Source organism: Podarcis liolepis (genome assembly GCF_965112155.1).
Source record: "Podarcis liolepis genome assembly, chromosome: 3".
NCBI lineage: Eukaryota > Metazoa > Chordata > Lepidosauria > Squamata > Lacertidae > Podarcis > Podarcis liolepis.
In genome coordinates, this window is record NC_139557.1 from 52946480 (window position 1) to 52960377 (window position 13898).

The window sequence follows — 13898 nt, forward strand, 5'->3', positions numbered from 1 at the left end:
AACTAAAATCTAGTTTTTTAAAAAAACCAAAAACCAAATGAAGAGTGAAAATTACTGAAAGGCAGAAGGGCATAAAAGGGGCCTCTCCAACAGAGAAATGTTCATATACATGGCAGTTGTATTATCCCAATATTATCCTCAAAATAGCGGATCAGACACATAGCAAGTTGGCAGAGTACAGAGAGAAATTTCTGCCTGAGTTCTATAGTCTTTATATAAACTTTGCAAAACTGCCAGTTCAGTTCCTTTAAGATCATTAAAGTCAACAATAAAACTACACATCATACATTTTGTTAAATGCACAATTGATGGGGACATATAACATTTTGGAATGATTCAAAAAAGATGGGATGAACATTATGAATTAATTGTTTTGAAGAGAGTAATTTTATTTTGTTTAACCATAAAATGCAGCTGTATTACACATTAGCTCAAAATGCACTGTCCCTTAATATACTGGGTACTTACTTAGACTGCTTAGTTGTCTGATTATATTTGCCAAGGAAATATTTGTAACACATTCCAGTTCATTCTTGATGCCTCGTGGTAGTGCTGTATGACAAAGATACCTAGGGTCTATGTTTCTTTTTACCAGTGGCATCCTGAGATATCGATGACACAGCACACCTAGGAAAAGACAGGAGATAAATTACAACATGGTTTAATTACCAAGATCATTGCTCACTTATTGATAATGGGAAAATTAGACATTATATACATTCTTTACAGTAATGTAAAGTCAAGAGAACTACAAAATGGTTTTTCTTTCAACTGCTGTTCATTTTGAACTTCCCTTACTTGAGAATGCTACAAATGTAGTTGTTAATGCCACAAATACTTTTCTTAAGAAAAGTGAACAGTATGACCTTTGCATGTCCACTATGTACAATGGGGCTTACTTTCAGGTAACATAGGATTAACAATAAAGAATTAACAACTGGAGAAACTATTTGTAAATGGTTTTCTTTGCATAACATTTTAGTTACTATATAACTACAAAAGCAAGCGCAAAAATTAAATAATGATTTTCATCCAGAATTTGAATGAAATTCAAATCAAGAGTCTTCAAAACTAGGATGTTGTAAATATTCCATTGTCCTTGATCCTTCATCCTGCAACCAACACCAGGGGTGACCACTGAAAGTATGGGTACCTTTGCTAAAAGTACATTCATACTACTGCTTATTCCACATCTAATGTGCTCCCACTGCTGCATTCAGCATCAGCATCAGATGGGAGGGAGTTCCACAGCGCGGGCGCCACTACCGAGAAGGCCCTCTGCCTGGTTCCCTGTAACTTGACTTCTTGAAGTGAGGGAACCGCCAGAAGGCCCTCGGCGCTGGACTTCAGCGTCCGGGCAGAACGATGGGGGTGGAGAAGCTCCTTCAGGTATACTGGGCCGACTTTAGCTACAATCCATACCAACCCTATGATTTCTTGACAAATATTTCTGTTTGATGTGCTTTATCCTCAAATCTGCTCCAATCCAATTAGAAAACTGGATGCAGAGTAAGCAGTAATATGAACATACCCTAAGTTTTGGTATGTTAATTCTGCCTGGTGTCGGATCAGTTATATTCTGATGTAGTATTGACTGTATAGTTTTCCACACCAGAAGGGGGTGGAATGGTCTTGCGTACAACTGTTGCCATGGCACAATGATCCAGAACACAACCCCCACGCAAATGTATAAAAATACTATTTTTAAATTCATTAAATTTAGTTTACATTCCACTTAATTTTTATCATTGTTTATCATTGTTTCTTTTAAAGAGATACTGTCACCGTATGTTCTGTCTCTTTAACATGTATACTTTTAGAGAAATTACATATATATTATTTTTTCTCATATTTGTGCGTATGAATCTAACTAAAACCTTCTTCCATTTTGGCTGCATTGTGTACTAGATGAAGTTTTGAAATTGACAGTAAGAGCAGCCCTGTCTAGAAGCATTACACTAGTCAATCTGTGAAGTTACCCAAGGCATGGATGATGGTGGCTAGGTCACTAAATAATGTGCTTTTTATTACATTAAAAACAAATAGATTTTTTTAGTGTTCTGTCTCAAGTTAGGGAAAGCAAGAATAGCCCTAAAAATATATTGTACCCATTAAAAACTACAACATGTCTAGCCACATTTCTAGTCTATTTTATTCATTGATTTAAAAATTGTTAACTCTCCTTTCAGAACACATTGCTCTCACTGTGTGGCTTACAAGACTCAGTACAATAGTAACAAATACACTTTCAAATTTCTGACAGTGTTGATGTTTTTGTATTCTTCAAAAACATACCTGTTCCACAATCCAGCTACAGCTAAGCACATTTAACTCCATTTATTTTAATGGGAAATTTAAGTAAATGCACAGCTATCTCCCACTGAAATCAGTGGGGATTTGTGCTTACTTTAGGGTGAGTTAAACCTATAAAAAACTGCATTGAAGTGCATCTATTAGTACACAGGCTGATTTTTGTTCCCATTATATGCACTCCCCAAAATAAAAATTAATGTAATTTAGTATAAAACTGCTTTTTTTTAGTCCTATTTTTTTCAAAATGATTTCACTTTGAGCTTATTCATTATCTCTCCGCTGCTGCTACGTGTAGCATACAGCCACAAAAGCTCTATGGCTGATCACAACAGCTCTTTGTATTCTTGACAGCCATAGATAACCAATCCCTTTTTAAAGCTAAAAAAGTGAATAGTTTAAACAAACTGTATCTTCTAAGGATATAATTACATCATTAATAAATTATAATTTTTAGAGTTCTGTGAAGGCTTTCCTTCTCAAAAATCTACTTTTTATGAACACTGCTTGTGTACAGTTGGAATCTCAAATCCATTTCACTACTTAAGGATAACTTGCTTTTCAAATTCAGACAACAGTTGAATAATCTGAGTTTAAATAAAATGCACACCAATTTATGTTAAAGGTAGTCTAGAATATATTTCAAATTCAAAAAGTCCCCTATTTCCTATAAATAGCAAAATGCAGTCTAGTACTGTACATTTATTTTACACCTAAACTTTAACAGCTAAAACAGGGATGCACAAATTCACTCTGCTATTAAAAACAAAAAAACTGCAGTTCAACCTCCACTGTAATGTTAACTTCACAATTAGTCATCAGTGGCAGAATTCTAAATACACAGAAAGCACAGACGGGCTAGTCAATCACAGAGCTGTGATTCCATTAATCATACTGAACACCTCCTGTCATTCTGATGCTGCAGAATGGACCGCCGGCCTGGAATTCAACACACAGTGTCTTCCCTTAATAGTGCTGCCTTTTCAAAGAGACACTCACCCTCGTGCTCACAATTCCCCCTCTTCTTCAGAAATGTGAAGGTTGGTTTTTAAAAAATGGAGCAGGATATATTTGGTGATGAACCATAACTCCTAAATTCTAGGCTAGGACATACAGACAACAAGAAGCGATGTTTGCGGCGGGGGTGATAAATGTGTGCAGCTCATTGTACTGACCATACTGAAGATCCAAGTTGGAAATTGGAAGCTAATGAAATAATAAATCATGTCAGACAAAATGAAATCTATTGTTCAAAGGTCTGTCACTAGGAACCTTCATATCATATATGACCTAATTTGCTGATTATTCAAAGAGTGATATATACTTAATTTAGATTCATTTGAAAAATTATTATAGAATTTAAAAAATTACTTTATTTAAGCTATTCTCTTATATAAAAAACTGCCTAACATTCCTTAAGATCACAGGAAATCAGTTGCTTAGAAATTAGTACTATCCAGTGCTAAGTAATTTAAGTCCATTAATTCTAATGGGCCTACTCTGAGTATAACCAACACTGGATATTACCCAAGAAATTTTCAGCTTCCTAAATATATTTATCAAGTTTTATATTTTATAACTCCAATTAACAACTGCTTTTTTAAGTGATAAAAGTTAAAAATGTTTTAGATATAAGAAATTACTGAGTTGGAAAGGATCTCAAAGGTAATCTAGGTGAAGCCCCTGCTGATACAAGAAATCCATTACTACTACTACTACAGTGATCAACTTGTTATCACTCTCCAAGGGCTGATTTATGACTACTGTGTGATGAGGGGATCTAGAGTCTGAAAATGTGGAAGTACGTTTTAACTTATTTTAATTGTATTGTTTATTCATAGTTTTAGACTGTACATGCTTTGTGGTAGATTTACTTCCTTTAATTGTGTACAGAGCCATATATGTTAATGGTGCTATGTAAATAAATGTGAATACAGTAATGCTAAATTAATGAAAGAGGTACTGATTGGCAACAGAACATGGAACTGGAGCCAAACCAGGGGCAGTGCTCTTCCCAGCTGTTCTCAGAATATATCCTATACAGATATATTTTTGGCAGGGTTAAAATCTTCTACTGAAAATCAAAATGTGCCCTAGAGAGTCCATGGCTGGGTTGTGCAGAAGGGTCTGCAATTTTATTTAAAAGGTTAGCAATATGTAAACTAGCATTCTTTTATCAAATTAAAATTCTGAGCTCCATTGTTGAGAAATATTGCTATCCTACTTCAAGTTTGTACTCACAGTACACCTTTAGCTATACAAGTTATTATTAATTTTCAGAATGTGATGAGATGTTAAGTAAATTATATTTAAATCAGTTTTTTCAAACTAAATGAAGTAATTGCTCTTTTGAGAGTACCATTTTACAATAAAATTTATTTGCAACCTAAGGTGTTGAAAAACTGCTACCACGTAGTCATATATAGCATCCCATTAGGTTGCAATGTGCTTGTTTTTGATTCAAAACACTAATATCATGTGACACTACTGCCATAGCAATAAGTCCCATATTTATCATTCTGACATTACAATGAATAGCACAGTCATTCAGTTGAAATTCTGGCTATTGCAATAACACAAACACTTGAATAAGTGTGGCTTCTATTCTGCAATGCAAATTCTGAATATGGAAGTAAAGACTTGCAACAAAATGCTGCAGTGTAACACCAGCCCCTAAGAGGTGTTTCCCCACAAAGACCTTGAACAGCAAAATAATTGTCTGTTTCAGATGGTGGTCTCAGCTGGGTGAGGTTTGAGCTCAAGCAGGACGAGAGTGCTAAGCACAAATTTACAAGGAAAAATCAAGCGAGTCCAAATTCAACTTCTAGTCAGACAATATCAAGCATGACAAAATTCAGGTTCAGATAAAACAAGAGTCAAGCAAAGCCAAAGTCAGGTTCTGATAAGGCAAAGTCCAAGCAAATCAGTAAATGTCTTGGATAGTTCTGTGCAAGGTTTGCTGAACAGCAAACCAAGATTTAGCATTAGATGAAGCTGCAGGACTACCTCCACCTCTAGTAAATGAAGTCTCATCAGTTAAAGAGACTTCATCAAGATCACTAGCTGTTGACTCAAAGGGTGCTGGTTCTGTTGGAGCTTCAGGCCTGGAATCCAAAGACTGCAAAATGGCTTCCTCAGGTTCGAGCTGTGCTGCAGGAAAAAAACATAGGGCCAGTTCTGAGGGGAAACCCCTTCTACACCTCTTGAATCCCCAGCTTTGTCCACTGAAGACAAATGGGATCATAGGATCATGACAAATAAGTGCTTTGTAGAATGGTTTGACTCTTGCAGAGGATGAGGAGTGGAAAAGGAAAAAGCAACACCTTTACTGAAACCTTACCCTGCTGTTCTATACAGTCATACCTCGAGTTGAATGTGCTTTTGGTTGAGCACGTTTGAGTTGTGCTCCGCGGCAACCCGGAAGTAACGGAGCGTGTTACTTCCAAGTTTCGCCGCTCACGCACGCGCAGACGCTCAAAATGATGTCACACGCATGCGCGGAAGCATCAAAATGTGACCCGTGCACGCGCAGACGCACCGTCACGTCTTGTGTTCCATTCAGGATGTGAACGAGGCTCCGGAATGGATCCCGTTCGCATCCCGAGGTACCACTGTATATTGCTAAAGTTCTCAGGTTGGGGCTAGTTTCTAGGTCCAAATCTGAACATTTTACTCTCAGTGGTGAGAAATCTTTGGCCCGTGCCCACCAAACCATACCCATCTGCCTCACACCTGACATCTTACGTGGCACCAGGTGTGGTGCAGGTAAAGATGTAGTTACTGACTCACAAATGCATGCATAAGAAGGGTTAACCTAAGCCCTGAGGTCATGTTGCCAGTGAGTGTCCCATAGATGGCTCCCAGCAGCTTTTACCTCTGTGTTTCCCCCTCTTCTTGCTTCCTGAAACAAGCAAGGAACCATGCAGCTTTGGCTCCCACCACAGCTGATCCTGCAAGTGAACTGAATCTCTCCAAAAGAGATTTTAAAGTCTGCATCTTTGCTAGCCCAAAGACTGCATGATCCTTTTTGTAAGAAAACCAAGTTCTTCTCTTTTAATTTCTTTTCTCCTATTTATTAAATTTGCCAGTCGCTGTATCTTACTCAGACTTAAGCTGTTTGGAACCTTTTTCAACTTCATTTTACTGCCAGCAGATGGAGACTTGTTTGCTGTAATTTCTGGAAACTGTGGGTAGAACATTCACCTATTTGTAAAGCTAAGAGTCTGTAATGTATTCTAGCTGAAGTATTTTCATGAGGAACGTTTGTTTAAAGATGGATGTGGCCAGATGCTAATCTAACAAAGTTTTAACGTGCATGAAGCAACCGCCACTGTGCTAACTCTGCTATGACCGAGTGAAGAATGTCTCTTCCAAACTTCTCTCACCAAAAGTTTTCAGCTCTACCCTAGCAAGGAAACTACAAGGACCACAGTAAACAAAACAAAAAAACTGGACTAAATCCCAACTTTGGAGAAGGAATAATCCCCTCACCCTCACCAATACAGTTCCACACAATACAAACCTAGCTAGAGGGAGTCAGTTTAGAATCATACATAGGCATAGCTTTTAGATAAGGCTCTGTGGAGACTCAAATTTCAGCATTCAGTTCAGTTTAAAACCAGGTAAAACCTATTTAGTTTTCTTTTTTAAAAAATGAATCCTCAACAGAGCATCAATGACTAGTTACTCACTGTCCACATACCTCTTGGTCGACATCCATTGTCCACACCTCACTTCCTAAATCCCCCCACCCTTTCAAATTCCTAATACCTGGAGGTTGAGTCCGACCACATTATCTCATTGGCTTCAGCAGCAGCTAAGGGTAGCTAGCACAGAGACTAAGCCAGCTCCATAAACTAGAGGGAGCTCCAGCTGATACAGTGTCTTGGCCCCAGAAACAAAGGATCAAACTAACAGAAAAGTTAAGCAGCTGAGTAAGGCAACAGGGTGAGGAGGCCTCTGCCCCTCCACTGTTTGATCTAAGAAATGCCAAGTTCTCAAATAAAGTAACACAATAAATTACAAAAAACTGATATGAAGGTAGAAAATCACCAGAAGGGTGAGGAATTTCCAATGTATTGCACAGTTTGTCACATGTATAAACTATCTACCTGCTGGACAGAAGTCATGGGTGTGTCCTCATTCCACTGAGCTTCTAGCTCTTAGGGAACAGGTTTTTTGCCTTGAGGCCAAGGTGGGCATACAGCTTTTTCATTGACCCAGAAGCAATAGCACCAGTTCTTAAACTCTTCCTCCTTCAAAGTAGCCAATTGGAACCAGACAGATTTACAAGACAGTATAGTTATTTGGAATCTAATAGGATTGCTGGTCCATTACTGATAAGGTTTATTCCCTCCCCCCTTCCCAGTTGTTAATTATGTCTGCTGCTACTGCTTAGAAATGTTTCTGGAACCAGCCCTGCTGCCAGAGGCAATTTTAGGCTAGTGTAACTGGTTCGGCTGCACTGGACACTGGTGCCACAGGGGACGTGTCAACAGTGATGTAGAACGGAGCAAGAGAGGTAGGTGGGGGTGATGCTGAATTTTAGCATTCCAGAAGGAGCTGCTGAAATTTGACAGCCCAACATCCGCCACTGCGGCTGTTACTAGGAACAAATCTAGTACCACTGAATTACATAATATATATGACAATGTTAAGAAGCACTATAGGTAGGTTTTGATTTTCACACCAATATTTTGTACATATATTTGCAACCTCAAAAAACTGAGAACTTTAGTATGCTCCACATATATGAAAAATTAAGATTCTTCAGCTTCTCAAGATTGGGGAGTGGGGGAAGAAATTGAGATGTTCTTGTTTGGATTTCTGCAATGCACTCTACGTACAGCTACCTTTGAAGGTTACTGAGAAACTACAATTAATCCAGAATATGGCTGCTAGACTGGTGACTAAGAGCGGCTGCTGGGAGCACATACCACCAGTCCTAATATATATATATATACACACACACACACACACACACACACACACACACACACACACTGGCTCCAGTACATTTCTGAGCACAATTCAAAGTGCTGGTGTTGACCTTTAAAGCCCTAAACAGTTTGGCCCTATATACCTGAGGACAGTGTCAGAAACTCAGGTATATAACCTAGACACCAAATGGCTCCTTAAAAGGAGTTACAGTTGTCAAAACAGAATGTCTAGTTGCCAATTTGGGGCAAGATGGCTCTAAAGTCTTATTTTTCATATGACAGACTGATTATGATTGATTCTCAGTTAAATATCTGGTTAGTTCAGATGACAACCTTGAGCCAGGTTAAGAGCTTTCAGACCTTAAAGAAAAAATCCATGGAGAGTCCACATATATATCGGCATATTCTGACCTCATTTTCTTAATGGTGACTGCTTCTGCTAAGGCTGCACAGAAAAAGCATTTTGGTTCCAGAAATTCATTCTAATTATGCAGATAAAATATAACTGATAGAATTCTACAAGATGGGTATTAGCGTGTAAAAACGGTCCAGATCAAATGATCCGTAGGCATGAACCTCCAGATGGTGGAGATGTCAGGCGCCATCCTGACACCCAGGCATCTTCACTTGGTTGTAAGTAGTCAAAAGCCAGGTGCAAACACATCTAAAGGAGTGCCTCCACCATCATCATTCAGTCCTGACACTGAGGCCCAGCTCTGAGGAACTTCTGGCAGTTCCCTCATTGCGAGAAGTTACAAGAACCAGGCAGTGGGCCTTCTTGGTAGTTGCACCTGTCCTGTGAAACGCCCTCCCATCAGATGTCAAAAATTCAAACAATTATATGACTTTTCATAGACATCTGAAGGCAGCCCTGTCTAGGGAAGCTTTTAATAATTGTTGTGTCCCTTTATATTTTGTTGGAAGCTGCCCAGAATGCAACCTAGTCAGATGGGTGGGGCTAAATAAATAATGTGGGGTTTTTTCCCTTAAGAAACATGAGGGCCACCCTCTCCTCAGCAGCTGGCATGGTTGGACACCTGTCAGTGGCCTCATCCCAACACACAAACTGAACCACTGCCAACCGCAACCCTCAAAATTAGACCTAGATGCCACCATTTTTGTTTATCCTTGTGCGCACGCTTTAACAGCACAATTACACAACCCAATCTTAGCCCTTTTTCTCCTCTTCCTGCTTCTCTTTTGCCTCATGGTGCAACTAAAAAAGACTCCAGTTCCTATAGCACTGGCAGGAAAAAGAATCAACCATTTCTGTCTCTCTCCCCTAGGAATCACTCCCACTTCCATTTGGGATCACTGCTTGATAAATAAGAGGCTGTGCTGGGGTAGTATGCGGAACAAGTGAAAGGCCAGACTTGAAGGACAATGCTTCACTTTCTAGCCACTTTCCTTTCTCTCCCCTGCTTCCCCCACGCCTACTTCTCTGATATGAACTTTGACTCTGTGGCTGTAATAGTATTGAGGGATGAACCTGAACCCACCCTCTCTAGTGTCAGCCAGTAGTACAGTACAGTGGTGCCTCGCAAGACGAAAAGAATCCGTTCTGTGATTCTCTTCGTCTAGCGGTTTTTTCGTCTTGCGAAGCAAGCCCATTGACGGATTAGCGCTATTAGCGGCTTATCTGCTGATCGGATCAGCTGATAAGCGGCTTAGCGGCTTAGAAAAAGGGGGGAGGGGAAAAAACCCACAGGAACTCGCAAGGCATTGTCGTCTTGCGAACCAAGCCCATAGGAAATTCGTTTTGCGAAGCAACTCCAAAACGGAAAACTCTTTCGTCTAGCGAGTTTTCCGTCTTGCGAGGCATTCGTCTTGCGGGGCACCACTGTATGTAGGCTCAGGGAAGCAGCAGTAAGGGGACATGGTAACAAAGGGCCTACAAATGACTGAAATCATTCCTGCACAGAAAAAGCAGTACTGTAGTCAACAGAGGTGGTAACTATGATATGCAAACTGAACATCAATATATGAAGAGCAGCAAAGATAAGGCTTCTGCATGAACAAAATCAAACAGTGAATGTGTGTTCCATGACCAACATAGTAGCTTGAGTAGCTTGTTGCTGCATGGCCAGAAATACATATTCTATGGCATAGGATTCAATATTCTTGTGAATAAAGGATATAGATGTCCATATCAGCAAAATGAATATTGCCACATTCAAAATTTCCACAGAAACATAAATATTACTCTACACATTATCTGTGCATAAAGAAGAATCCATCTTATTGCCCAGGGCTACAAATACCTTGTTCTTAAAGCTCCACACACTTCTGTAGGTAGCTTTACATATGCACATTTCCAGCAGTGCAGAGACCACAAACACAAAAATGGCTAAAGGAAGAATGTGGTATCTTCTGTATGGCTAAAAGAAGGATTGGGGCAAGTTTCCCAGATTTTTTTGCTGTTCTTAGCAGGGGAGCAGCAGTTATTTCTTTAACCAGAATTCAGAAAGCAAGATCTGTTATTTGTTGCTGGCAGTGAAAACTAAGGCTGCCTTCAGAAAAACTGGCTCTATATCATGTATTATGATTTTGCATGATTTTTGTTTATTCTCTTATTTGTAGTATCGTTTACCTTCTTGTGACAAATTCTAGATGCCCTCTTCCCTGCATCATAAAAGCTTCTTTAATAGAAAATGCTTTCTTGTCTCTCTCCCCCATGCCTTCCAATAACAAGGAATAAAGCACGTGTTGTTATTACTCAGAACCTGAGCTGGTGATTTTGGGTTGAATCCAAAGATTTTGTCTGCACAAAACGCCAACTGTGAAAACTTATTTTTACAATAACAAAAAAGGAGGAGAGCACAAAATACATTGTCTATTAAGGGAAATAACCAAAGCAGCACAGTTGTTTTGATCCACGGACTGCACAATATGCTTCAAGGTCTAAAAATCTCCACCTCCCTTCTTCAATATAAAAATCAAGTGTGCACAACCCAGACCTTTGCAGCAATTGGGGTAAGTTTGTCTAACAGGAGGTTAAAGAATGAGAGAGCGCTGCAAAGAGATAGACACATCTAGGAGGATACTGGCTGTTGTAGAGGTCTCTCAGAAATCCTATCTCTCTACCAGCAAGACTTTCCTCAGCTACAGATTGAATGTGGCCAAACCTTCAATGCATTACAAGCAAGATTTAACTGCATGCAAGGGCCTTTATCTGCCTGAGCAGTTTGGAATCCCTGCTGGAAGGCACAGAACAGTTTTGTCATTGCTATAACACAGCTCACCCTGGAGGTACATGTCTAGCATGGCCATGATAAAACAGAGAATGGCGTATCTACAGTAGAAGCTTGGGGCAAAATATAAGAGCAGACAGTACCACGTGGCCAGCCTCTTGGTTCGCTGGTGTATATGGATGCTTCTGTACTCGGTGTACCAACTCAAAACTGGAACACATCCTTCTTTTTAAAGATTTTCCATTAGTGACTCAACAGCAGTCTAAAAAGCCAAGAATTAATCCTGGGGGGTGGGGGGTAGTCCAGTGAAACTTCAAGACGAACAAGTATTTGGACATAAGCTTTGGTGGGTCAAAGAACACTTTTCTCAGGCACATGAAATGCTATCTGCAGCTGACAGATGCATCCGTAAACATATGGGTATGCATACAAGAGTGTAAGTGTACACACACACAGCTATAAACAAGTTTGTGGGAAGAAGTGCAATGTAGCAAAATGAAAATGAAAGGCTCAGGGAAGCATGATAGTCATGTTATAACCTATTAAGAGTGCAGTTCAGAACATTAGGCATTCAAAAAAAGAACAAGAAAAATTCAATTATTCTTGCCCGATATGCAAAGAAACAAAAAGCAGCTAAAGAAACAATTATTTTCTGCAGCAACCTGGCCACACCCAGTCTCTACTGACCCCAATTGTGATGATTATCAAATCTTTAAGTGTTTTATGTTTATTAATCATGTTTCTTTGCCAAACCAAAACTAGCTGTGAGTGGGTCACAGCCATGATTATTGTATCTTTTGCCTTTTTAAATAGATTTTGTGGTTCTGTGCCAAGTTGTTCATTTCCTGTGAATGCTCTGTGCTCCACCCCTTCTGTTTAAAGCTTTTGCTTCCCTGGGTAGCCTCTCCTTTGATTGTGATCTCATTGCCCAAGGAGAAGAATTCCAACCCTAATGTTCTCTTTGAAATGTTAGCATCTTTATGTGGGGACACTTAAACATTCAATCCGCCACCTACAGCCCAACAGCAGATGCACTGTGTGAGTCAGCTCTCATTTACAATCTTTAAGGGACAGGGGAGGAGTGGAGAAAAAGTTGTGTTGGGTGATTGAACTTTCTTCCACATAAACTAGGTTGAAAGTCACACCAGGGTCACTTTTCATTGCAGAATTTACACAGAAGCAGAGCTACTAGGATATGGTCACCTGCACAGCTGTAGCCAATGTCCACAAATTTCAGACATGTGTAATTCAAAATTTTCATTCTGTAAACAAAAAACACCTAGGGTAAAAAAACACAAAACCCTCACTAAAACTACTAATGTTTTGCCATTGTGGTACTTTTTTGTTTCTGTTAAAGAATTGCCATATTGGATTAAAGGGAAAGGGACCTCTGACCATTAGGTCCAGTTGTGGCCGACTCTGGGGTTGCGGTGTTCATCTCGCTTTATTGGCTGAGGGAGCCAGTGTACAGTTTCCAGGTCATGTGGCCAGCATGACTAAGCCGCTTCTGGCAAACCAGAGCAGCAGACGGAAACGCTGTTTACCTTCCCGCCAGAATCTATTTATCTACTTGCACTTTGACGTGCTTTCGAACTGCTAGGTTGGCAGGAGCAGGGACCGAGCAATCGGAGCTCACCCCGTCGTGGGGATTCGAACCACGACCTTCTGATCGGCTCTGTGGTTTAACCCACAGTGCCACCCGTAGACGTCCCATAGTGGATTAAAGTCCCAAATGATTTTCCAAACAAGAACTATCTCCAACATAACATTTATGCATCTGTCTGGGGCATTCTACTACCCCAAACAAATAAAAATTATCCCCTAAAATTGTCTAGGTCCATTCTCCCTATTATGTTTTATAAAAAGACTGAGACATGACTGTCAATGTTATCACTTATGTTCTACACTCAACATGTATTAACACAAAATAGTAGTACTTTCTAAACCTAGGTTTAACTGTAGATTTTCACTCTAGTCTTTTAGCTTCCATTGATTAGAAAGGTTATACTAAAACATTTAAAACTGTTAATCAAACTTGTACTTCTCGCAACCTGTCTTTGCATTTGATACTTACAATGTAATCCTCAGCCAAAAGAACAATCACCCCTCCCTTCCAGACCTCAATCTTTTAGCAAGAAATTGTATATGATGTTCACTTAGAATCTAAGAAGATGACAAATGTTCACAGCTACTGAATAATTAACTGAAAGTTTTGCTGACAGTAGTTTAGTCAGAATGAACTAGAAATTAAGAATTGATACAGTTCTATAGAATCAGATCTAAGCCTAACACCAGATCAGGACAGAGTATGCCACCTCAAATTGCCTACATCTTTAAGTAGGCTCCTTTAAAGCAAGCAGGCTCTCTGTCCCTCCAGCAAAGTTTTTCAGCTCGCTAAGCGGGGGGGGGGGGGGGAGAGAGAAGCAGAGCCTGCTCCACGTGTGCTCCTTGTCCCTTG

General features: G+C 39.7%; 1 protein-coding gene across 3 annotated transcripts in view; it reads right to left on the bottom strand.

Moving 5' to 3' along the window:
- WASF1 (WASP family member 1) overlaps nt 1-13898 on the bottom strand; it is a 44546-nt gene that overhangs the window by 18587 nt on the left and 12061 nt on the right. For 2 of the 3 annotated variants that reach the window (XM_083497804.1, XM_083497805.1), the window contains one exon: nt 469-627. In XM_083497804.1, coding sequence (XP_083353930.1) covers nt 469-601 — 133 coding nt within the window. In that variant the 5' untranslated portion in view covers nt 602-627. Of the gene's footprint in view, nt 1-468; nt 628-12643; nt 12703-13898 lie in introns of those variants that run through there. The other variant, XM_083497803.1, reaches the window with a different exon arrangement.